Here is a 27,915-nt window from a genome sequence, read left to right on the forward strand (position 1 = left end):
CCCCCCCCCCCCCGCAAGCTTAAGTGCACGCGCTCTCTCTCGCAAATAAAGAAAGAAATATAAAAGCAGGAGTGCTCATTATTAATTTGAAAATTTTGGAAAAAATTTAAGAAACGTCTGAGAGCCTTCTATGTACCAAATCCTGTGTTAGGAGCTCAGGATTCAAGTGGCCAAGCCATTGTCTCTGCCCTTAAGGGACTGTCTAGTGGGGGGGAAAGAGAATAGTAGACAGAAAATCCTAATAACAGAGTGGTAAGTATTGTTACAGTGAGAACACCCTCCTCTTACCACTGCTGAACTCCAGCTGCCTGCCGGCATCTGGACCTGCCAATTCTCCCTTTCTTCTTATCTTGTGTTCCAAATGCCATCAAACTTCTCTTCTGCCCAAGGACTTCACTCTTACAGTTGTTCTCTCTCCTTGCTACTCCATATATCTTTTCTTTTCTACTGAATCATTCCCACTGACATCCAACATGCCTAAATGTCTTCCCCTGAAAAACTACATAACCTCCCTTGATCCCCTCCACACACCGCCCCATTTCTTTGCATTCTATCCCTGTGGAAACTCTCAATCCTTCCTGTCTTCACTTTGTCAACCCTCATGTTCTCCTTAAACCACTCTAGTTGGGCTCATTTCTTCCTGCTTCATTGAAATGGTGCTTATCAGACTCATCACCACCAAGATTCTTGCCAAATCCAACAGTCACTTCCCCTGTCCTCATCTTACTCAACACTGGTGGCATTTGACCCAGCACACCATTCCCTTGTTCTTGATATGCTATTCTCCAGATTTCTGTGGTACCCCACGTGTTTCCACCTACTTCACTGTCTATTCCATTCCTTAACACTCTCTCTTGAAAGTTCTTTTTTCTTGGTCCTATTTCTGATTGTTAGAGTGCCTAATACTCAATCTTAGGCCCTCTTCTCAGTTGTCACTCTTTCCCATATAAGATGCCTTTATGACTTCCAAAACTATACCACCAAATTTGCTTCTCTCCTCTGAGATCCAAGCCTATATATACATGTGTGTGTGTGTATATATATATATATATAATAATTTTTTGACTTGGATGTTGAATACGTATTTCAAACTTAATATGCTCAATGCAGAATACTTGAGTACAACTCCTTCTACACACTCCTCATCCCAAACCCATTCTTTCTCATCTCAGATAATCCACCTCCCCCATCTAGTTGCTCAGGTCAGAGCCTTGTGGCTATCCTTGATTCAGCTTTCCTTCTCCTCCCACCTCTGATCCCTCAAGAAAATCCTGCCAGTGTTTCCACCAAATTATACTGTAAATCTCTCACCATGTCCAGAACTGCTACAGTCTCAGCCCAAATCTCCGTGGCTGGCTCAACAATCTCCTAATTGGTCTCATTGGTTCCAGTCTTGCCTTATTCCTCATATGATAATCAGACTGATCTCTTAAGAGTATGAACACTAATCTATCATGGTCATGCTTAAAACTCTCTAATGGCTTCCTACTGCAATTAGAAAAATAATCCAACTTCTTCACCACAGTCTACGAGGTCCTTCATGATCCGGACTTTGTCACTATCCCCCCATTCACTCTGTTACAGCCACACTGATCTTGTTTATTTCTTGAAGGAGTGAAACACATTTCCACCTCAGGGCCTTTGTACTTGCCGTTCCCTTTCCAGAATGCTTTTCTGTAGTTGTAGCTGCTTCCCTCCCAACTTCCCGGTTTCTTCACAAATGTCCTCTCCTCAGGGATACCACTTCCTGAACATCTCAGCTAAAGATGTCCCACTTTAGCAGATCCACCCTTAGCCAATTACTGTTTTTCTTTATGGCACTTATTCCTACATGAAATTATTTTATTTACATAGTTTTTATTCTCCTTCTTCCCCTCCAGAGTGCTAATTCCACGAGAATAACCTTGACTCAATCATCACTGTATTTTCAGCATACAGAACTGTGCCTTATACTTAACGGTTGCTCGATAAATATGTAGTAACTATTGAATAAAGGACAGAAGCAACAACATAGAAAGAGATTACAAAATGCTATGAGCATTGCAATTTCGGAGCATCACAGAGAAAGGGCATTTGTAACCCCATCATCCAGACTGGCAACTTTTAATATATCTACCTCTACTTATTTTTTAATGTCTTATACATTAAAACAGGATCATATAGTATGATTTATTTTGCAGACTCATTTTTAAATTTGAAGTTATATCATGGTAGCTTTTAAAAATATGTTTCCCTCCAGTATTTTTAATATGTCATATTTTCTAAAAAATTAATAAACTTGTATTTTTTAGAGAAGTAATAGATTCACAAAAAATTGAGCAGAAAGTACAGAGATTTTCCATATGCACCCTGTCTGCTTGCATGCATAACCTTCCCTACTATGGACATCTTACCTCAGAGTGTTACATCTGTAATAATCCATGAACCTACACTGACACATCGTCGTCACCCACAGTCCACAGTTTACGTTAGAGCTTACTCTTGGTGTTGTACCTTCTGTGGGTTTTGACAAATGTACAATGTTGTGTATCCACCATTGTAGTATCACACAGAATAACAGTTTCACTACCCAAAAAATCCTCTGAGCTCCACCTACTCATCCCTTCCTCCCTCCAACCCCTGGCAACCAACTGATCCTTTCACTGTCTCCATAGTTTTGCCTCTTCTAGAATGTCAAATAGTTGGAATCATACAGTGTGTAGCCTTTTCAGATAATAATGCTGTACATTTTAACATTAAGGTTACCCTGTCTTATAGAACTTATTTTTAAAACTTGAAATGGCCCATGAATATTTTCTTTATATTGGATGTAGTCTTAAAATAATTTTCAATGCAGGTGTACTATAATTTATTTCATTATTAATCTATTTTTGGATATTTAAAACATTTCTATATTTCAGAGGTAGAAAAAACCACCATGGGGAGAGAGAGTGTGGGCTGAGTGGACTTCTAGAAAGCACCAGTCCTGAGTTACAATCTGTCACTCAGTAGCTGTATGAGCTTAGACAAGTTTTGGCTTACCGCCCCCAAGATTCACGAGGCTTCTCCATAAAATGGAGATCATGACGGTGCTCCTATCAGAGAAACCTCAGGGTATTAAGCAGAATAATGGATGTAAAGCATTTAGGACAAGCGGTCACTACTGTATCAGTTATCTGCCTACAACCTCCTTTCTTAGAATAGAATCTAAAAGCAGAATTACTAAGTAAAAAAACCCCAGCCCATTAAGTTCCTGAATACATATTATCAAACTGCTTTTCTGAAAACTTGTACCACTTTATGTCTTTATCAGTAATATACACAAGTATTTATCTTACTACTGACTTAAAACCTTTGATGAGATAATGGGCAACAGGTCGAACATTTCAGATTACCAAAGTGAACCTTAACATTTTTCCTTTCTGTATATGGACAATTTGAATGCTTTTCTCTTGCAAATAAGCTGGTCAATGTTCTTTGCTCATTTCTTCTACTGAATTCTTTCTTTCATGTTTTTCTTAATGAGTTGACACATTAATTCCTTATTTTATTAATTAAAAATAGTTTATCTTTTATCTGTGGCTTTCAAAAACAGTATTTGTTTTCTACCCTGATTATAAAAGAAATGTGTATTCTACAGAAAATTTGGAATATACAGAGAAGCACAAGAAAGAAAATAATAAACCCCCAAATTTCAGATACAATCAATGTTAAAATTCTAGGGTATCCTTCCATTTATTTTTTGTCCTTCCATTTATTTTGTATTCGGTATATATTTACTGAATGTCTTCTATTGCGCCAGCTACTCTGCTACAAAAATAGCAGTTCGATATATTATATGTAGGACATATAATTTTTTTTAACAGAATTGACAGCAAACTACATGTGTGTCTATTCCTCGAAATACTGCTTTTTAAAAATGAACATTTTACTGAAAAAAAAATGTATATTACAACTCAACAAATTTTCCCAAATGAAATACCCATGTAACCAGCACCCGGGTGAAGAAACAAAACATTATCAGAATTCCGTAATTCAGAGATGTTTATTATTATAAACGCTTGCCTTCATCTCTGATAAAAGTAAAAAGTCTAGATGTAAGATGCATGCAGTTTTTTTAGGCTCTTGAGGCTTATCGCCAAACGGCTACCCCAAAATTTACTTAGTAATGTGAGATCTCTTTTTTGATCTACCTATTCTTTCTCTTTTATTCTTTTACATTTTAACTCTTTAATTGACTAATTTCTGCATACAAGTTGAATAATCCATTCCTTCACTATTAATTTGCTTGGATTAATTTAACACATACAGAAGTTTTCTAGAAGTTAGGGCTGTGCCTAAGCGATCTTTTCTCCCCACGGTTAGTCCAATGCCAATGCAGGCCAACACAAATCTTCATATCACTGTATTGTTATAAAATATTTACTATTTGGTTGAGCTGGATGCTTTTATTTTTTGTCAAAAACTTCTAGGTATTTTTGCCTATTTATCCTTTCAAATGGACTGTAGGGACAATTTTACAAAATTGTTAGAACATGTTACAAGAAAGAAAAGGAAAGGAAAACATCTTTTTTTCAAATCTTTCTTTAGATCGCTCAGTAAGATGTCAACGTTTTATTCTTGTATTTCTTGCAAATACTTCTTGCATAGGTTACTCCTTATTTTACCTTTTCTCGACTTTTTTTTGTTTTGGTGTTACAGTTACTGCTGTTACTTTAAAATTATAATTAAATTATAATTAAATTATATTTATTATAATTAAAATTTTTGCATGTCTGGCTAGAATAGAAAGTTACTGATTTTTTAATTTAATTCTATAATCCTTCACTTTTTTGCAGTGTAGCATACATTCTAAGACTATTCTAGTAGAGTCCCTTCAGTTTTCTACATATATCAAATTTTCTGCAAAAAACCAATCATTTCCATCCCTTTCATTTCATTAGTTATAGCTCATGTCTTATTGTGCCTCAAATTCCTAGAGTAATGCTGAATAATAGCACTGACAGAGGGCATTTTTATTTTTTTTTTTCCTTTTGTAATGGCAATGTGCCTCTTTTATTTCACTACTAAGTACGATGTTGGCTGTCAGTGTAAGGTAAGTATCTTTCATTCCGTTAAACAGCTATATATACTTTGACTCCTAACATTTCTGATGAAACCCAGAACTAAATAAGCACTTGAATATATTTTTGTATTTCTATTTCTTACTTCAGATAAAAGATGACAGAATCTTGTAAGAAATGATGAAATAGAAAGAACACTTAAAATTATTCATCAGTAGTAATAATAAAATACGGATATTGCTTTTCGGCCACCAATTACAACATAGTTAAATTCAATATTCATTTATTACGTCTCCTAACCATTCGCTATTTTTTTTTATTTTTTTTTTAAAGATTTTATTTATTTATTTGACAGAGAGAGAGACAATCGGCGAGAGAGGGGACACAAGCAGGTGGAGTGGGAGAGGAAGAAGCAGGCTCATAGCGGAGGAGCCCGATGCGGGGCTCGATCCCAGGACTCTGGGATCACGCCCTGAGCTGAAGGCAGACGCTTAACGACTGAGCCACCCAGGCGCCCTCATTCATTACTTTAAAACTGTAGTTTGCCCTCTAAACGGAGAGTTTTGCTGTTACTCTTGTCAACAAGGCAATGGAGAAGGCCAAACAACTTGTCTTAAAACATAGGAAGGCAAAGTCAACTCTATTGTCTTTCATGGGGAAGGCAGTAGAAACTGCTATTCTATTCTAAGATAACAGATAAGAATTCAGTCTCATTCATTTAATGGTCAAAATGGAGAAGGCAATATTTTGGTTGTTATGAAGGATGCTACTGGGAGTTTAAAAAATGTGATCCTTTATGTTTACTAAATTTATAAGGAGAAAATAAGCACACAAAAGCCTACGTACAGAGCTGAACACAAGCGGCATATTTGTGTATGTGTATATGTGTATGGGTACATTTATGTTTGGAATATAATGTTGATGTGTGCACACGTTTTCATATAGCTGCGCCTGGCCTGTGGAGGAGACTGAAAACAGCTCAAGCTCTTGAAGTGTCCTCTCTCTGTAAGCACCCACGAAACCCTTTCTCTGGCAGCAGACAACCAGAGCTTCCGGCACCCACCACAAAAGCTGGACTATGGGCCCGAGGGTTTCTTCCTATTTATTTATAGAGAATAAGGCACTTTCTAGGTGAATTGTTTTTTTCAACTCAAATCAACTTCTGAATTAGTGTAAATCTTTACACTTTTGGAAACATAAACATTTAATCATCGCAAGAACGCGTCACTTGAAATCGAAGCTACTGAGCATTGGCAAGGCTGAAACTTTGAAGACAGATTTTTTTTTCCTAGATAAAAATTTATAAATAACATATATTAAAATAACTAACAGATGATAACCAAAGGTTTGGAGTAACAAAATATCACTACAATTTTAAAGACTGAATTAAACCAAGGAGTAAACTAATTTTTTTGCCTTATAAGAAAATCATTATGGGGGCCCCTGGGTGGCTCAGTCAGTTAAGTGTCTGCCTTTGGCTCAGGTCATGATCCTGGGGTCCTGGAGTTGAGCCCCATGTCAGACTCCCTACTCAGCAAGGGAGTCTGCGTCTCCCTCTCTCTCTGCTCCTGCTTGTGCTCTCTCTCTCTCTCAAATAAATAAATAAAATCTTAAAAAAAAAAGAAAAAGAAAAATCACTACAGCTGCCTTCCTTTAAACCATAGCATTTAGAGACTATTTCCAGCTCCTTTCTGTGGCCTTTGACTCACCAAATGCAGGCTAGCCTCAACTGACACCAGAACCTTCTATCCCAAGCCTATTCTTAGTAGGAAAGGTGAAAACAAGAGGCTACCAAGAGCAGGTCCTTAAAAATCAGATCTGGGACAGGAGTCTATCTAGAAAAGGGCCAAGAAAGGACTGAAATAGTCATGTGAATCCTGACACCAAGGTCTGTCCCAACTACGCAACACACTAGGAGAAGGAGAATGCGCCAACGTAGCTTCACACTTAGCCAGGTGAATGTGGTGTGTACAACACCTGCACAGGAAGACGGAGGGTGGGGAGTGTTCCTGCTACCTCCCAGCCCGGATCCCTGCAGCTGGGGAGTGTAGACTGAGAGCAGAGGCTAGAAGATGACAACCGCACCGCCAGTGAAATGATACGACTTAACACCTTACAGACAGAGAAAATTCAACATACGCTTGCACCTTATTTTTATTTACGTATATCCATCTTGATGAGATATTTTCCTTAACTGTGAACAACTCTAGCAGGAGAACTGACCAACGGCACGTTAAACAGAAACATTATCGTACATGAGAGGCCTTTCCTCCCTCTGTTTGCAGGTTGCCTTTCAATAAAAACCCAACAGAAAGAACTCTTTCTCCATTCACTCAGAAAGATTCATACTTTACTAAAGAAGTTGAGGGGGGAAAAAAACCACCTCTAGTTCCATACTGTCATTCATAAAAAATGACTTCCATATAAGCACCATCGTATTGCATACAGAGACCTTTTGGTAAAACGATCCTCAGGACGTTAGTCAGACTTAGAAATAGGAAAGCCAGAAGTCCACTATGAAACTAAAGTCTAAACCCTTCTCTGGTGGCGGAAGATATTATTTCCTTTGATAATTATGTCTCCCTGTCACTCATGTTTCTTAACATGTCAAATATTTTTAATGGTACAAAAAACCCCCAATTTCTCCTTTTTATCCCCCCCCCGGAGTGTCAACACAACTAACTTAAATTGTGATTGCTTTTATTAAAAAACGTTACTAAATGATAGGTGACAAATAAAACTTTTAGAACCCAAAATGATTAACTTTATTTTTAAAATTAAGATATTTCTAAATTACTTTTAAAATGATAGCCTCAATTTCCTAAATAATATCCTAATAATGATTTTAAGCATATAATACAAGATAATACAAGAACTTACTGAAAGCCTCTCACGTAGTGTGTTTCATTATTCAGAATCTCTTACAAGCCAGAACTGTGAATTAACCAAATTATACAGAGGGGTGGCTGGCAAAGAATTAACATTTTAAAAGAAAACGAGGCCAAATGTCAACAATTGGAGTTCAGAAATCACACTTTAAGCTAACCAATAGATCATTAATCTCCTTGAAATTACTTGTATCAGAGATCTTAAAAAGCTAAAAACATTCAATTTAAATATATTAAAATATCCATGTCCCCCAGCACAGCGCATTGCTTATTAGAGTGTGAAATCAAGCATTACCACACCATTTCTGCCTGATGAGATAATTTTGGTTTTCTTGGGAATATAATGCCAATACATTTATTTTTCCCAGGAAATAATTTTGCATTTTATTTTGAAAGAAGCTAAAATTTGCAATGACCAGCCCCAGGTTTGTTGAATTAGAAAAATAAAATGAAAGATTGAAATAAGTAGAAGAACCAATTTATTTTTAAAATATTGTGCAAATCTAGAGCAAGTAAACAATTTTCAAAGACAGAGGCTACATGGATCTTTCACTGATACTTTCGCTGACACCTTTATATTATTCATGAGTAAAATAAAATCAACTTTTGTAAGGTTATAAGCCTAAATAATGTTTCTACTATTGATTTTTATATTTGGTTTATTCTCTTCTCTATTTTACATAAGGAAGAGTCCTTATGCCAAGAACAGGATCAGATATTTTATGACTGCACAGACCCCCCCTACTTCTTCATTTTCTTTTTGTTTTAATCTGGGTTTATGGAAAAACCATATCCCCCACATCCCTAAGCTAGAACTTTCAATATGTATTTTTCATGTATTTGCCTGGGCCCTACTTCACTTTCCGTAGATAGTTCACTGCAAATAATGTCAGTAAACAAATAAGAGTCCAGTTACATTATATCAAAACCAAGTTTGGCAGTTTTTTGGTCTAGATTATACCGAATTATTACTTTGCCTAACTTCTCACTTTTCACCACATAGTTCTGGCACTGCATGGACGAGCTTTGGCATTTGTAAGAAGGTAGAATTTAAAAGCAATGGCAAGTTACTGCTAATTTCTTCTTGATGGGTGCTATTAACACCTATTAACATCAGTAAGAGTAACAAGGTTATACCCAAGACAAAATATCAGCCTAGTGTGTATCATTAGAAACAAATGGAAACTTGGGGAAGGAATTTTAACATACTAGTAAAATATGGAATTTTTTTTGTGCTGTTCTCTTATGAAGTGAATCACAACCATAAATCAGAAACAGCTTTTGAAAATAAAAATGATTATTAAGCTCTTCTAAAGGCAACTCTGAACTTGTCACTCACTTGGAATATTTCTACCTTAAAAAAGAGTAATGCCCTACATGTAATTTCCTTAAGAAAAGCAAACACTTTAAGATGCAAAAAAAAAAAAAAAAAATTGCATTTTACCCTAAGTGTAAAAATAAATATTTCACTAAGGAATGGAAAAAAAAAATGAAGCACATTTAAATAATTTTATTGCACTGGAAGTTGCCAATTCGTCTATGAGTAGTTTCATTGCAGATGAAAAGAAATCAAAATACAGGACAGATGTTGAACAAACCGCATTTAAGTTCTGTCACACACTGGCATTTTTCAAATGATTTTGGCTCATCTATTAAATAAGGTGTGTTTTGCTTGATTTTGAAAAGGGAAACATCAGGAAATATTTAAAGGCCAATTGCTGCCAATTAACTTTGATCAGTAAAAGTTCTATTTGGATCTTTCAGATTCTTCTCCTGTCTGAAATAACATACATTTATAAAATCTACCCAAACAACAACTTGGTGATTAATACCTGTTGGCAGCCCTACCACAAGCTTGCTGAACAGCAGGATTTAAATAAACAACTGTCTCTATTAGTGAAATGTAGTGATAGTCGTGCGTTCTCATAACGGAGAGATGAGAAACAATGTCCTCGAGAGCGCCGCTAATGGAGATCACCGGGTTTGACAGTGCCCGTAACATAACTGATTCACCATCGTACAAAAGTTTCCCCCGGAATTATAATGGGCAAATAAAATCATCAGCAGTTGGACATAAGAAATCCCAGCAACCCAAAGAGCAGAGGCCTGACTAAAATGCTACACTATTGGGCCAGCCAGAAAGACAAGCATCTGACCCAACAGGATAGAAGTCTGACATGGACAGCGTATGCCCGTATCACAACTTTGTTGGAATCAGAAGGTAACCCAGCTCAACAGTAATTATGGAGCTGAGGAATCGGAAGCTTCTGATATCAACACAGTTTAAGATTTAAGATTATCGACATCAAATTTGAATCCTTACCAAGGGTCACATGGAATCTAAGCTTGAAAGGCAACAGGCAAAATAAAGCAAAATCAGAAATACCGTGAAGGCAAACATATTACCATATAATCAATAATTAATTTATCTCATTATTCTAGTCATATATCCACAAAAGAATATCTCATTGGTATTTTAAGACCATTCATCAATTTTCAGACACGTGCCATGAAGTGTGTATGTAAAATAATCCGAACTTACTTCTAAGTCATTGAAAAACAGATGTGTGTCTGCCAAGTTGAAAATCATTTCTTCCATTCGCAGTCCAAGGGAAACTGATGTAGGTGGATCCTAAAAGAAGAATTTTTCAGGTCAAGAGCATATACACTTCAGGTTCATGGAATACGTTGTCACAATAAGAGGGAATCCATGCCAAGAAGGGCTGAGAGTAAGAGACTCATCGGGAGATTGGGGCTCCAGCCGCTTTTGGTCTACGTGATCTAAACTTCAGTGTGCGAACTTCAGTGCCTTATTTAACAGGTGACCTAAATGTTGTTGGTACTTTGCATAATGAAGAAATAATCCACTGCTTAAAATATTGCAAAAATATAAAATCTAGGGTTACTTAGGCATATAAAGCAGAGGAAATTTAGTTTCACGGGTCTGCTTTAGGAGCAAGAAATTCAGTGACTGGAGAAGACATTGTTTATGTTATGCCACAATCCATTAAGAGTATCTAAAAGCATTGCCACAAATATCAGAAAACAGATACAATACAGACTAATTTCAGAGGGGTAATACATACTATTTCTACTCCAGATGATAACTATCATTATTTCTTATTTATTCAGACTGCCTGCCAATTTTGAGTATACTCATAGTAGGAAGTGATGGCCACACTGATCACCTGGCATGATGCCCAGCTCAGGGAGCTGATCCTGACATTCATGTGACACTATCCCATCATCAAACAGCCAGTCCCACACGCAAAGGGGAATACCAGCATTCTGAAATGTGCAATGGCTTCCATCCAAAACTCAAGCCTTGGACACTAGTGTTGAGCAGTCTGTCTGTCTCATCCAACCCATATCCTGATGACATCTACTGGCACTGAGATGAACTTAGGGACTATGGAAATATTTGCAGGTTTTATGGTGTTACTGTATTGGTAACGTATCAAATCCAGGAAACAACATAGTTCATGGGGAAGACCCTGCATAATTAGTGAGAAAGGAAAAAATGTCCGTAAAGTATACAAAACTGTAATGTGAGTTTTTGAAGGTTTTACTGGCATTCTAACAACAATACTGGCTTTTGCAAGTAAGGCATTTTAAATATTTTCCAACAATAATTTCTGAAATACTATTTTATTATTACTATTTTATTATTGTTATTATTATTTTATTATTACAGCAAGCTTATGGACTGAGTACAGAATCCACCTGTATCATCGTTTAACTAGGGAAGTTGTAACTAGAGAAATTATGCCTTCACGTGCCACCTAATTGTTGGTCTACACTCTGCGTATCCACAGGGTCCAACATGAACCTTGTATATTCTGCGTATTGTCTTCTGAGCACACTGTCTTCATTCCAAAGGTCAAGAGTTGTCTGTTCCTGCCCCCTACTCTCCACGTATCTATCATCTATCAAGCCCTTGGGTATTGACCTCAAGTACCATCTCCTCATGGACTTTGGGAAAGAGCAGGAAGCCGTGGAAGAAGAGCTCTGGACCCAGGCGCCAGGCTTGACCTTTGCTCTCCCACTTTGGTGTCCCTACCTCCTTGATCCTCAGTTTGCTCATCTAATAAATCAGACGGTTAACTGATAAGCACGTTGTTTGCACATACAATTAAAAAAAAAAATCTCGTCTCTTAATTGGACACAATCATACCTGTTGGTACACCCTGCAGAGGGCGGGAGCCTGGGATGGAGGGTTGGGGGCGGAGACTCCTTGGCTGCCTGTCACGGGCCAATCAGCTGGCCAGGGAGGAGGAGTCGACACCGCCCCCGCACCGCCCACTCCGCTAGCACTGCCCAGGTCCTGCGAGCACCCCCGTGGTCTACGTTTCAGGAGTCCCAGAGGAGGGACGGCTGAGAGTTTGGGAAAACAGGGCAGGATGACATTGTTGGTCTCAATTCCTGTCTTGCCTTGGCCTTCTCTTAAGGCTGACCGGTAGTGGGAAGGAGGCAGAGAACACAGGGTTGTCAAAAGTCAGGGGTTAGATTGGCAAAGGGGCAAAGCCAACACCCCAGGGGTTATAACAGGGCAGGGAAGAAAGAAAGAGAGACGAACTGCGTGTTCAAGAACTGCGTAGGGAAGGACAAATAAAAACACTTCCCCTCAGATTTCCTGTTTGATGAGTCACATTCCTTAGTATTCTTTAAATTGTCCCTGTTTAATACCACCTAAAATCCATGCAACTTTGTAGGTCGTAGAAGAGTTAAAAATAGTTCACAAAGAAAAACTTTCACCGAATCTTAGTTTTATAGGAAATTGCTCACTCACTTGGATTCCAAATCCGTAAAGTGTGCTGGAAAAAGCAAATGCTCAAATATGCCCTAGAGCAGAAATAACCAGAAGTTCAAACCGCTGTTTCTTTTTTTTTTTTTTTTTTTTTTAAGATTTTATTTATTTATTCGACAGAGATAGAGACAGCCAGCGAGAGAGGGAACACAGCAGGGGAGTGGGAGAGGAAGAAGCAGGCTCATAGCGGAGGAGCCTGATGTGGGGCTCGATCCCAGAACGCCGGGATCACGCCCTGAGCCGAAGGCAGACGCTTAACCGCTGTGCCACCCAGGCGCCCCCAAACCGCTGTTTCTAAAACAAAACACCTGACTAAGGTGTTTACTCCCTCTAGCTCAGGCCAATAAAAATACACCGACTTGTCTCATAACCATGTCAATGAATCTTTTTATGTGGCAAGGTGGAAGAGCCTCACCACATTTATGTAATTGCCAGTTCTGGAATTTATGTGCCATGGTATTGTTGCTTTTGAAAAATATGATTTCTCCTTGATAGGGTTGCTTATTTATACCACCATCAAAAGAATTACTCCATTGTTTGTTAATATTATAGCATACTTTAACTTTACTTCATAAATTACAGTAATGACTGGCTAGTCAGAATACTAATAAATTTTAAAGGCTTGTTCAGTCTTGCGGTCAAATACAACGCAGATGTTGGCCTTATTTACCTTTTCATGTTTTTCTCCTTTGTTATTAGCTGTCATCCCTTCACAGGTTTTATACCTGCCACTCCGCAGTGTTGTTATGAACCATCTACTACACCGAAAGAACAGTTTGACAGTGAACTGGAATGTGAGAATTTTAGAATAGGAAGGGGCTCTAGTTGAGAACACTGTTTCCCAAACGTTTTAAAACCACAATCCGTGGTCGAAAATACATTCTACGTGATAATCTAGTATTCTCTCTCTCCTTTTTTCTTCCTCTCCCACCTTCCCTCTTTCTCTCTCTCTCTCTGTCTCTCCCACAAAAAGAGCTGAAATGTAAATTTATCAAAACAAGACGTTAGCCACTGTGTGGAGTGCACTCTGATAATTTTCCATTTCATGGCCCACTAACGTACCACGATCTGTAGTTTGAAAGTACACCCACCCACTTGTGATTTGAGAGACAGGGAAACAGAGTCGCAGCAGTGTTGTGATTTGCCCGTGGTACGGGGCTGGCAGAGGGCACAGCGCCTCACCCAAAGTGCTTTACCCAAGAGGAAATTAGCAGAAGAGCAAATAGATAACCGCGCTCATAGGTTTGCTTAGACTGGAGTTCTCATATTGAGGTTAAATTTATTTTATAAAAATCTTTTAATACTTTCAGATTTTTCAAATATGTCTGATACAAGTCAAATGTGACAAAAGCTAACATTGAACAGTTAATAAATTAGTCATAGCTTGATGGCTTATTTTGGCATATTTAAAGGAAGAAAAAACCCACATTTTTTAGACCAAAACTGAGACATTAAAATCACCACGTCTTTGGCTTAATCTTACTTTTCTTGTGCTTTGCAATAACAAATTCCAGAGCAGCAGTTATAAAATGGCTGCTTTTATAAAACCATTTTTTGTTATATCACTTTTGAAAAATTATTTAGAACTTAGCCTCCACTTCCAAGAAACATGTCATTTAAGTAAACCCTGTTACCAAATGTTTCCATTTCTTTCTGAACTTGACCCTCTGTGGCACTTGTCACTGTTGTTCAGTATCTTCTTGACATTTCTCCTTCTTGATGCCTATAACATCATCAGTATTTTTGAGGTATCTTTCTAGAATCTGAGTATCCATCGTTGACCCTTAAATGAGATGGGCCTCTGGGACTATTTTATCCATTCCTCACTCATGGCTTCAACCATCACCCCACTCCCTTCTACTAAATCTTAGATCTCAAGATCCACATATCAATTACCTGTGGGTCATTTCTAGCTGGATGTCCCATACGGCATCTGAAAGTCAATGTGCTACAAGTTGGATTCATCATAGTTCCTCTGGAAACCTACTGTTTTCCTTCTGTAGGAGAATGGCAACCTACCTTGGCATGCTTTTAAAGAGCCTCTCTTTACCCCACATCAAATCAATCATGACATGTTGCCACTTGGATCTGGAATTCATGCCTTCCTTATATTCACTCCTTCCCCCCTTCCCTGCCCGGCCATGTGCCTCCTCTGTGGACATCTGCAAGAGTCTCCTTTCCTGGGCTCTATCTATGCCCAGGCTCTCACCATGACAACATCACTCTCCTATCCCTTTTAGAAAACATCCAAACACTTCAACGGGTAATAAAGACTCATAATTGTCTGACTCTTGCTTACCTCCATAACATGTGACCAATTTATAGTTTTTCAAACTGTTTTTATCATGAAATCTTTTCTTCAAAAGATGACTAGGCAGAGGCCTTATATAACAGAGGAAGGTGTTTCAGATGTCCATTGACAGATGAATGGATAAAGAAGATGTGATATATATATATATGTGTGTGTGTGTGCGCGCACGCGTATATACACACAGTGGAATATTACTCAGCCATCAAAAAGAATGAAATCTTGCCATTTGCAATGGCATGGATGGAACTAGAGTGTATTATGCTAAGTGAAGTAAGTCAGAGAAAGACAATTATCATATGATTTCACTCATATGTGGAATTTAAGAAACAAAGCAGATGAACACAGGGGAAGGGAAGGAAAAATAAAATAAGAGGAAAACAGAGAGGGAGATGAACCTAAGAGACTCTTAACTATAGGACCAAACTGAGGGTTGCTGGAGGGGAGGTAGGAGGGGGATGGGGTAATTGGGTGTTGGGCATTAAGGAGGGCAGTTGAAGTAATGAGCACTGGGTATTATTTGCAACCGATGAATCACTAGGTTTTACCTTAGAAACTAATAGTACACTATATGTTAATTAAATTGAATTTAAATTTAAAAAAAAAGAGAGAAGGTGCTCTGATGGACATTCCCACCAAGGCCCTTAAAAAAATTAGGGCAAACAATAAGTCTGTGTTGGTTACCCACATTAGTATGGTGAGGTCATCACCCTTCATCAATTAAGAGTCTCATCCCTGACTTCTCCCAGCCTGGCTCACTGGCCACTGGGTACCATAGCTGCATGTGCTCTTGTCTAAGGAGGGCAGAGCCATATCCCTGCACCCTGATCTCTATATCCTTGGGACCTAGCACAATATGTCTGGCACAGAACTTTTCCCAAGTTTGGCAGAATAATAAATGAATGAAAAGCAATAAATAGAGTATTTCAAATAATTCCGATGGAAAAAAATTAAATTTGATCTTTAGTTAGTTGTTAGCATTCAGTACTGGTGAAAAAAAAAATGCCTAAATACCTAGCTTAGGAAAAGAAAAACAAAAACCTAGACATTTGAGTCCTAAAACGATTCTATCTAAATAATATAGTATTAAACATATTAGGAATGCCTGATTAATTTGTACCTGATGAAAGAGTAGCCCATTCTTAGAACAGCTGCTTATAAAGCCTTACTTATCTACTTCTTGTGGTAGATAAGATTAGCATAAGATCAGCATGCAATTATTTACTTTTTAAATTCAGTAGTGGTATGCATTACAACATCCTGCAAAATATATTCTTACGTGCTCTGCAATTCAGTTCCCTAGTAAAAATTGAATAGTACAGTGAAAAGGCCCAAAAAGAGAAAAGACAATCAGATGCTTTATCTTTTTTCTTGTTTTACGAAGAAACAGTGTCAATTTACTACTATAGCTATTACGCCCGGGACATTCTACTGAGTGGAGACCTTCTTCTCAAGCTGTCCCTTACCAAAGCAAAACAAACAGCATCCAACATCCCACATACACACAGAGAACTGAAATTTAACTCTGCTCCTAAATTATTTTTATAGGATATTAAATTGCAAATGTCTGCTTAAAGTCATGAAAATAAAGTGAAGGAACTTGCTGCCAGTGAGGCTACCCCTGGCTGTTGCCTGTTCAGTCAAAGAGGATTAGGTCTACAGAACAGAAAGCAGCATTTAGCTGAAAAATTAAATAACAATGAAATCTGCTGAGGACAGACCCAGGCCTAAAACAACTGTTAGGCTTTCGTCCTTTATCAAGTGATCTTTAATTATCTCACTGCCTCAAGATTTTTTTCTCCTGTTTTAGGACACAGAATGCCCACAGAAACTTGAGTTGTTACCATCTTATGCTGAAATCACCAACCACATCCCTAGCCCGTTGTCTTTTTTTTTTTTTTTTCTGTTTCTTGATTTTTTTTTTTCAGCTTGATCACTGCTGTTATACTGGGTGTTCATGTCATGAAAATGCTTAAAAGAAAAAAAAGAAATTCTAGACAAAATTAGTGCACAGAAAGGCTGAAATGCCATTAAATTCAGCCTCTAGAGAGATTTGTGTCTGTTAGTCTTGAATTCACATGTTGAAAATCTATAATCTGTTTTGAATAAAGGAACCGAGTGTCTATAAATACATGTGGGTACTGGGATATCAGAAGACCAGGATATGGCCTCTTGTCAACCTGCTTTCAAAGATGAGTTATGGCATTTGATCAGTATCAGGGTCATTAAATATGCAATCCAGAGCAATTCAGAAATCTGATGTTACTGAGACTCAACCACCAGATGAAGACACTGCTGCTCTCGCAAGGCTCTTCCATTTGCTTCTACGCATCAGTCAAGGAGTTCTGAGTATGACGAATAATGAAGCTGCCTTGTTCACGGTGCTTACAGTGTCGCCATCCACCTCACCTCTTGACTGAATGAGGTCTAATACCAACTAGGTCTAACACAAGGCATTCTCAGGGCGACTCTTTCACTACATGGCACAGAAATCAAAGGAGTTTCTTCTATAATAATCTTGTTCATAACCTGTGGGCAAAAACTCTTGCACGAGAGGGCAGAAGAGCATCAGACATGCACACTCTCATAATGGTCAAAACACAAGTTTTGCAGTCACAGAGTTTAGACTGGGATTCTAAGCTTCGCCACTGACTAGCTCTGTGGTGGTCAAGTTCAGTTACTTCACCTCTGAGCCTCACGTCCTTCAACAATAAAATGGGAATAAAACTGGTATGTGTTAAAGGTTAAATATGGTAATTTAAAATTCTGAACACAGTGCCTGGCAAACAGGAAGCTGCTGTTGGGGCCACTACTACTGGTGGTGGTGGTGGTATCTCTACCATTCCCGTCACTGCTACACTGATAGCTGCCGGTCAGTCCAGCCCTGGGACTCCATGTTCCACTACAAAAAGATGCATTAACGTTCTACATTCAAATTGAATGTGAATTTCAGGCTATTTAATGATAAGGGTAACCATAAATTCCCCATGCCAATATTTTTGAGATGACCATGTCTTTAAGAGCACAGTCATCAGTGAAGCTGATTTGCACAGAAGCTAAACTTTTAACACTCAGTGTTATGACTCCCAGGAGGGCCCGCCTTTTATTCTCACAATAAAAGCAACCAAGCTTTTTGGTACAAAGCTGGTTCTTATCACTAGGAGAGATGACCCACCACTAGGAAACCAGCAAAAATGTTTCATACACTGAAGATCTAGGAGCTTCGTAGGAGGTAGTGTCATTCAGATAGGATCAAGGCACTGCACCAATTCAGTTGAAACTTACAGGTGTTCTTAAAAAATAAATAAATAAATAAAACCACACAGATCACTTGCATAGCCAAGCAGTGTGATCTTGATCACACTGTGATCTCTTGTGATCTTAGTCACAAATACCTGTTAGCCTATACCATTAACCATCGAAAGGTCAGACTTCATGAGTACGCATAGTCCAAGTCCATTGTTTACAGCTAATTAGTGACTGACTTGGGAGAATATATCTTGGCAAAATCTTGACCCTGCCCAAGTTCATCAACAAGTGGCTGTAGTGATATATGGCAATAATCAATAATTACTAGGGTACATTACAAATTTAGTACTTTCAATGTATATAGTCCCTAAAATGTTCAATGCTCACAAAATGATGCTGTGCTCCAGCATTTCAGGAATAACATAATATCTTAGAGAGTTCTTGTTTGTGGCAGGGTTAAAGGATAAATTGTGGAAGCGCTTTAAGACTATCAACATAATATATCATTATTAGCTACCATAGTAAGAAAGAAAAGTAGGGCCTTCTGGTATCAGTTCTTCCACAAATAGCAACTCTGATTGAATCAATTATCGGACTGACTCCTGGGAAATGTATTCCATTCCTCAGTTCCATGATGGGCATTCTTTCCCTAATGTAAATAGTTAATTACTTCTAAGTCAAGATAACATTGTACACACATTATACATAAACCTCTGCTAAATATTATTCTTACACTGAGATTTGCAAGGAAACCACCTGCAGAGAAAATGCCTAAGGCTAAACTCAAGCCTTAAGGAGGACGGTTGGATTTACCTTTAAAATTAGCTGCCAAGCCTCAAGCACATCGATGGATTAACCACATTAGTTCACTGGCTTGAAACTATGTCTAATAAACTAAAATTCACCATGCAACTGAAAAGATAATAAAGAAATGCATCACCTGCCAGGTTACTCAGTACCTCTCTCTACCTCTAGAAGTGACCAGGAGGTGTTAATCAAGCATCTTCAGTAATACTGGAGAGCTACTGAAGAAGAGATTTTTTAATTTTTTTTAATTTTTATTTATTTGATGGCGAGAGAGACAGGCAGCGAGAGAGGGAACACAAGCAGGGGGAGTGGGAGAGGAAGAAGCAGGCTCTCAGCAGAGGAGCCTGATGCGGGGCTCAATCCTGGAAAGCCAGGATCACGCCCTGAGCCAAAGGCAGCCGCTTCACGACTGAGCCACCCAGGCGCCCCTGAAGAAGAGATATTTGAGAAAATCTCAAAATTAAGGAAGTGTTTTAGATTCACCTCAGAACTTTGTCTCACCAAAAATAGTTGTGGCCTAGGTATTTGCAACAAGAACTGTCAATAATTTTATTTCTGACCATGGATCTGCATATACTTGCTGAATTAATGAACTTACAGTTTAACTACCCACCCCACCCCCCACAACTTTTGAGTTTCTTCCTAATCAACTATCTTTGAGTCAAGAAGAAAGGATATTCGGGATAAATAAGAACATCCTATAAGGGATTGCTAAAGGAGACTGTCTAACCAGAATACTGAAGTTTTAAACATGACAGCAACCAGACATTATGCACCTCTTACTAGAAGGATATACCATCTATGAAGTCTTGATCTTTCTACAAGAAAAAAAAAAAAAATCAAACCTCAATCTCATTAAGCTTCTGGATCTAGCTCCTAATCTGTAGGAAATACAGGGGGGACAAAAAATGTGACAAAGGAACACAATGGGGATGTAATGAAGAAAATCCAGACTCCCAGGAAGTGTACAGGACCAAGGGTCTGGTTACTTCAACAAAAATACACAAGGTAAGGCAAAAAAAAGATTGAGTGAGAATCTACAGAATAAACGACACTTGAGAGACATGCAGTAAACTGCTAAAAATTATAAAACCATTAGAGAAAAGACTTGACAAACTAGTAACAGAAGATAGAAGAAAACTATCTCAACACAGTACAGGTTGTATATGGAACCCACAGGTAACAGCATAGTCAATGGTGGAGTGGTGAATGCTTTTCCTCTATGATCAGGAACAAGACAAGAATGCCCCACTCTTGACATTTCTACTTCATGTAGTACTAGAAATCCTAGCAAGTGCAGTTAGGCAAAAAAGAAAAAGAAATAAAAACCATCCAAATAGGAAAGGAAGAAATAAAATGATCTGTTTGCAAAGGACACAATCTTATATGTAGAAAACTCTAAAGATGCCACACACATACACAAACACCTGCTAGAATAAATAAATTCAGTGCAGTTACAGAATATAAACTCAAGACACAAAATTAGTTTCACTTCTATATACTAGCAATGAACAATCCAGGAAAGAAATTAAGAAAATAATTCAATTTACAATAGCACCAAAGGAATAAAACTTAGAAATAAACATAACCAAGTAGGCAAAAAGCTTGTACACTGAAAACTACCAAAATGTGGCTGAAATCAAAGAAGACACAAATAAATGGGAAGACATTCAATGGGAAGACTTAATATAAAGATGTTAATAGAACCCAATGTAGTTTATAGACGTCATACAGTTCCCATCAAATTCTCAATGGCATTTTTGCAGAAATAGAAAAATCCATCGTAAAATTCAGATGGAATCTCAAGGGACTCTGAAGAGCCAAAACAATCTTGAAAAAGAACGAGGTTGGGTCTCATACTTCCTAGCTTCAAAACTTATTACAAAGCCACAGTAATCAAAACAGTGTGGTACTGACACGAAGACAGAGATATAGACCAATGGAATATAACAAGGTCCAGAAATAAACTTTTACTCATATGGTCAAATGATTTTCACCAGGGGTACCAAGGCCTTTCAATGCAAAAATGATAGTCTTTTCAACAAATGGTGCTGGGAAAACTGGATATCCAAACGCAAAAGAACAAAGTTGGATTCTTATCCTATGCCATATATTAAAATTAACTCGAAATGGATCAAAGACCTAAATTTAAGAGTGAGTGTGTAATACTTCTGCAGGAAAAGTTTCATGACACTAGATTTGACAGTAACTTCTTGGATATTGCACCAAAAGCATAATAACAGAAAAAAACAGATAGACTATATCTGAAAACTCTGTGCATCAAAGAACCCAATCAGCAGAGTAAAGGGCAACTTCCGGGATGAGAGAAAATACTTACAACTCATGTATCTGATTAGGGGTTAATATTCAGGATATATAAAGAACTCTGACAACTCAACAACAAAAAACCAATTTGATTTAAAAAATGGGCAAAAGACCTAAATAGATATTCCTCCAAAGAAGATATATAAATAGTAAACAAGCAAATGAAAAAATGCTCAATATCACTAATCATTAGGGAAACATGAATCAAAATCACAATAAGATACCACTCCACACTCATTAGGATGACTACTGCCAAAAAAAAAGGGGGGGGGGGTACAGAAAATAACTAGTGTTGATGAGCATATGGAGAAAATGGAATATTTGTACATTGTTAGTGAGAACATAAAATGGTGCAGCTGTTACGGAAAATACTATGGTACTTTCTCAAAAAATTTGGCATAGAATTACTATATGATCCAGCAATTCTGAGTATATACCCAAAATAACTGAAAGCAGGGTCTCAAAGATATTTGCATTTTAAAACCTTTAATTGAAGTATAGTTGACATATTAGTTTCAGGTGTACAAAAAATAGAGCAAAAAATGAAAAAGGTATTTGTACACCCATACACACAGCAGCCTTATTCACAATAGCTAAAATGTCGAAGCAACCAAAGAAGTGTCCAATGATGGATGGATAACCAAAATGTGATATACCCCTATAATGGAATATTATTATTCAGCCTTAAAAAGGAACGAAATTTCGACACACGCATACAACATGAATGAACTTTGAAGACATTATTATGCTAAGTGAAATAAGTCATTCACGAAAAGATGAATACTGTATGGTTTTACCTTGTATGAGGTATTTAGAGTAGTCAAAATCATAGAGACAGAAAGCAGAATGGGGGTTGACAGGTGCTAGGGGGCAAGAGAGCAGGGGAAGTTGTTTAATGCATAGACTTTTAGTTTTGCAAGGTGAAAAGAGTGATGGAGACTGGTTGTACAACAGTGTGAATGTATTTACTACTATTGAACTATACACTTAAAAATGACGAAGGGGGTGCCTGGGTGGACCAGTGGGTGAAGTGTCCGATTCTTGGCTTTTTGCTCTAAACACGATCTCAGAGTTGTGAGATTAAGCCCCGAGTTGGGCTCCATGCTCAACAGGGAGTCTGCTTGAGATTCTCTCCCTCTCCTTCTACCCCTCTCTGTCTCTCTCAAATAAATAAGTCTTTAAAAAATGCTTTAGGGGCGCCTGGGTGGCACAGCGGTTAAAGCGTCTGCCTTCGGCTCAGGGCGTGATCCCGGCGTTCCGGGATCGAGCCCCACATTGGGCTCCTCCGCTATGAGCCTGCTTCTTCCTCTCCCACTCCCCCTGCTTGTGTTCCCTCTCTCACTGGCTGTCTGTATCTCTGTCAAATAAATAAATAAAATCTTAAAAAAAATAAATAAATAAAAAATGCTTTAAAAATTCCTAAGAAGGTAGAGTTTATATTATATGTATTTTATCACAACATAAAAATTAATAAAAATTAAGAAATATAACTGTTGATTATACATTAAATAACATAAGTTACTATTAATTTGCTAGATAGCTAAAGTACTGGGTACCATCTACTATTTCTATTCTAAAAAATTCTTTTAATGGAGTCTTAAATACATATTGAAATTTGGGATCTGCTTTCAAAAATAATCATAGGACAGAGCAGGGCAGGGGAGGGAGGTGGTGAGGTGGCAGATACAGTAAGATCAACTAGGATTTGACAATTGTTAATTTAGAGAGGTTACAAGTTCCATTATACTATCCCACCTACTTTTGTATATGTTTAGGAGGTTAGTATAAGAAATATTTTTTAAAATACAGAAACAAATACTCACCAAGATAAGACTGGTTGTCTTTTGGTGATGAAACTACGGATATTTTTTTTTTGAAAACTTACAGCACACTCAAACCATACTTTTAAAATGTCAAAAAAAATTTTTTTAAGTCAAAATTGCAAAAACCTTGCAGAGTTCCTCAGCCTATCACTGTTTATTGAAAAGAAGGTGCTAGGCCTTGCTTGGTAATCCTTATCCAGGCTTAAGTGAGCTTAGAATATACACAAGAATCTATGTCAGACACTGCTTTGCCTGTATTAGCTCTACTAATTTTTATCACATGGGATGTTCTTTTCCAGAAAACCAGGGGAACTTCTACATTTATAATTGAAGCCACAGGACCTCCGTCTCATGCACTGAGGAATGGTGGTGTCACATTGCAACGCTGTTCGGCTGCAAAGGAGAATTCCCAGTGTAATTTAAGAAGAGCAGTAACCCTAGAAGCATCTCATTTAGGGCCTCTGGCATTTATGTTTTGGTTGTACAGCTCCTGTGGATCCTGATTTTTTTTTTACTCATCCACAATACTAGCGTAATTATCTGACATCCTATTATTGGCTATTTCTTACGAGTTAAGTGAATATAGCTACTGGAGGAGAAGGCTTGTTACGAATAACACAAGGAGACTTGTTTCTTTTGTAATATTGTTATTCCTTTGGAGATTTGGTGGTTTCACTCTTGGTGGATTTCTAGTGGCATTCGCTCAGAACAGTTGTGTCCCAGTGAAAGACGACTGCTGAAGAGTCACTCCTCCTCTCCCAACAGTCTCCTTTATTAATTTATAAGCTCTGTGATGGCAGGAATTGTGGCTAGCACTAAATATATACTATATTATAAATATGTACTATATATACATATATTTGTTTAATATATATACTATACATATACTATAGAATATACATGATATACATACAAATATATACTATAAATATATTTGTTTAATAAATTATGAAAGACAGACTTTCTGAATGACTTGTTAGTGTCAGGCCAGGAAACAAACAGTGTCTCAGGCAGGAGAAGGGTGGGTAGCCAGGTGTGTATCTTGGCTACCGTAGCCCGTTAACATAGGAGGTTTTGTGTGTGCAAAGTGAAAAAAGTTCCATGAATTATTTCATGGATGTTTTCAGTGACCATTACTGACAACTAAACTACTGCCAGGAGGACAAGGTACTAAGTGCCTTCTATTATGACAAATTCTTTTGATAGAGTCTTAAATTTGGGGTAGTCCTAGCATGGAGACCCCACGGTATTAGCAGGGTACCTTAGCCTATAGGGACATCATGGTGAATTCCTCCAGGTCCCTGCTGATGGGGGCCACTGGGTAACTTCTTACATGACTTTTGTTTTATTCCAGTGACCAGGTCGAAATTCATGCTTCTCAGATTATTTTGTTGCCCATTTATGTTGAGAAATATGATAGTTACAATCGCATTGCTAATTCTATTATTTGTACATATTTGAGGTTTTTTTTAAAGATTTATTTGAGAGAGAGTGCATGTGTGCAGGCACAGGGAGAGGGGCAGAGGGGGAGACAGAGAGAATCTCAAGCAGACTCCCTGCTACGTGCGGACCCTGACGTGGGGCTTAATCCTATGACCCTGAGATCATGACCTGAGCCAAAACCAAGACTTGGGTGCTCAACCAACTGAGCCACCCAGGCGCCTCTGTATGTGATACTTGATCTTAATATCTTTTAAGTAAGTGCTACAAAAAATATTTGAAGGGTCATATGCACTCATCTTCAATTCTCACTTTCTAGCTTCAAATGACAATTTAATCTATTTTTAATGTCAAACATGAACCACCCCCGCACCCCCCCCCAAAGAATTGAGTCTTATTCAAAATGATTTTCTTAACCCATTTTCATTTACTTTCTCAAAAATTCTACTTCTTGGAGTGTCTCAGAGTGTCCATGGTCCTTTAAGCCTCAAAACAGAAAGTTTAAAGAAAACTTGTTTATCTCTTCTTGGGTTTTAGAATAGGACCTAGAATGTTTCTCTGAATAGAAAAATAAAATACTTTCTTCTCTCTCTAGAAATCTCAAAGCTAGCCATTCATCTGACCACAAAATGTCTTTCTTTTATGTAATTGTATTAAAAGATATCTCCCTAGATTTTTAGTTTTGATTTAAAAATGTCACAAGTGCTTAATATTACATCAGATCATGTATAGCCCAAAGAGAATAACCATGTCATTTCAGTTTTACTATAAGAGCAATTAAACATAGTACCAAATATTAATAAGGAAGCAATTTTTCTTTATTGCTTAGATATACCAGTAAAACATTAAGAGAAAAAATTGTTCCTATTTAAAAAAAATTTCTTTAAAGTATGCTCTACACCCAGTGTGGGGCTTGAGCACAAGACCCTGAGATCAAGAGTCCCGTGCTCTACTGACTGGGCCAGCCAGGCACCCAAACTGTTCCTATTTTAAATGTAACTCTGGTTCCTACTGACACACCCTGGAAAATCTGCCTTTTTATTCTTTTCTTTTACTATCTTATTTTTTTTAACTGAAAAGCAAAACAATTAATGGTAAAATAAACTAAGCAAGCACAAAAGGCAATAGGCGTTTATCCAATTTAAATTCTTTAAGTTGGACCTTTAAGAAATATGTTAATATCTAAGTCATTGTTCCAATTTTATTTTATTTTATTTTTTAAGATTGTATTTATTTATTTACGTGGAGGGGGAGGCACAGAGGGGGATGCAGAGAATCTCCAGCTGATTTCACACTGAGCTCCAAGCCCAACTTGGGTCTTGATCTAAGGACTCTGAGATCACGAACTGGGCCGAAACCAAGAGTCTGGCACTTAATCCACTGAGCCACCCAGGCACCCCTATTGTTCCAATTTTAGATAGCCACAGCATTCTGAATTCGTACTTGGGTTCTACAAACTACCTACGGTGTTGGGGATTTGTTTTTCTGAAAGAAAAATACATTACTTTTAATTTTTTATCTATTCTATTTTCAATTCATAAGCCCTTTTTAAATCTATGCTACATGTCTTCTGTGTCTCTCTTTTTGGAATGTGTACCCCATTACATCTATGAGATCAAAGCTACACAAACTCCTAGCAATTGCTATTCTGCTTTGGATCAAAAAATAGAATATATCATGTTTTTAAAAAATGCTGTTTAAAGAGTTAATCTTAGGCTAAAAAGAGTTACTAGAAGATGGGTCAACTACATCAAAAGCACGACTAGTTCTTCAGATATGGTGCTTAGATTTTGAATTCGTAGGACGCAGGACTCGGTTCCTCAATTACATCTGCCCTGATCCTACTGGGCAGCTAAGCCCCCCTTGGCGAGCAGTAACTCTGTTGTCGTGGCCCAGTGAGGTGTGATGCTGACAATGGGCACGGCTTTAGGAGGATGTGTCCGTCAACGTGAAAATCTTGGGAAGCATGCTCGAATTGACAACAGGTCTGTGGGCGGCGTCACCCAAACGAAAGCAAAAATACCTGTTTTGGACCCCTTCAACAAGTCCTTACTTAGAATGCTAACCTTAGAGCCACAAACAAGGCCTGGATGTCCTTTAGAACAAATTCTCCTTCAGGATCTTTTGTTCTGGGGGAGAAGAAGCTGACAAACAGGAATGGGCACTTTGAGGACAGGAGGGGCCTATTTTCCTGGCCCCCTGCTGGCTGCTCACATGGGAAGGATTAAAGAGAAGATTAGGAAAATTAGCTTCCTTATCTGAGAGAAGAAAACAAATATGCAAAAATGTTGTTTCTTTTAAAAAATATCACTGAAAGTGTTATGTAAATGATCTATATAAACTGTGAGACCCAAAGTCTCCACTGTTTTCTTTCCACCCGTCTAAAGTCATCAATACCATCAATGGAATATTAACTCTTGTGGTTTCAGAAGCTCCTATCACTAAACAGCCGGCATAAAATGCCATGTTTTAGGAGTTGGGTGTAGCTCTAATGCCAATTAAGGAATAATCTGGATTACCATGAGAGAGTGTATACACGTCAAAAATAAACCACGGTTGAACTACTGACTGAACGATCAAAAAGAACAAAACCCAACCAAACCCAAACTTGTGGTGGGGGTAATCAGGTCATTTTTACTGATTAGATATGTGACACCCAACTGCTTCAGTTTTCTCCTTAAGAGACTCCCTTTCAACATCATGAAAATAATACCCACGTGGAAAGTAAGAAAAAGAGCTTCACCATTCCAAAGATTAATTTTGATTGTGGAGAAAGCCCAATGAATTCCAAACATGGGACAACTGCCAAGAAGTGGTACAAAGTGAGAGGAAGAAGAATAAAACCAGAGCAGACCCGGCCAAATTGGCCTCGACACATAGGGACCCACGCAGTGCGAACGAAAGCCTAAACAGCTAATCCAATCAAAAGACCTATCTAGATTTCACCTGTAACCACTCTCCTATCTCTCTCTTTCCTAGTGTTACAGCCATTTTCTTAGGCCTTTATTATTTCCTACTAGGAGAACTGTGATGATCTCTTCTGGTATCAGGCTAATCTTCCAAATTTTATAATTCCATCATGTCCCTCCACTGTTTTAACATTGTCCGTGGCACCCCCACACCTACGGCATAAAATCTCGACACCAATGCTCCCTGCAGCCCTCCTCTGAGGGCAATAGACCCATCACGAGACTAGATGATGTTCCTGGTGTTGTCAGTTAATAGC

At 38.0% G+C, this 27,915-nt stretch overlaps 1 protein-coding gene across 7 annotated transcripts in view; it reads right to left on the bottom strand.

The window, feature by feature from the left end:
* EYA1 (EYA transcriptional coactivator and phosphatase 1) overlaps positions 1-27,915 on the bottom strand; it is a 160,174-nt gene that overhangs the window by 41,345 nt on the left and 90,914 nt on the right. For 5 of the 7 annotated variants that reach the window (XM_008710789.2, XM_040626128.1, XM_040626127.1 and 2 more), the window contains one exon: positions 10,473-10,562. The exons of the other annotated variants lie outside the window; for them this stretch is intronic. In XM_008710789.2, the coding sequence (XP_008709011.2) occupies positions 10,473-10,562 (90 nt within the window). The remainder of the gene's footprint in view (positions 1-10,472; positions 10,563-27,915) is intronic. 7 annotated transcript variants of the gene reach the window in all.

The sequence above is a fragment of the Ursus maritimus genome, unplaced genomic scaffold (assembly GCF_017311325.1).
Source record: "Ursus maritimus isolate PB19 unplaced genomic scaffold, ASM1731132v1 scaffold_9, whole genome shotgun sequence".
NCBI lineage: Eukaryota > Metazoa > Chordata > Mammalia > Carnivora > Ursidae > Ursus > Ursus maritimus.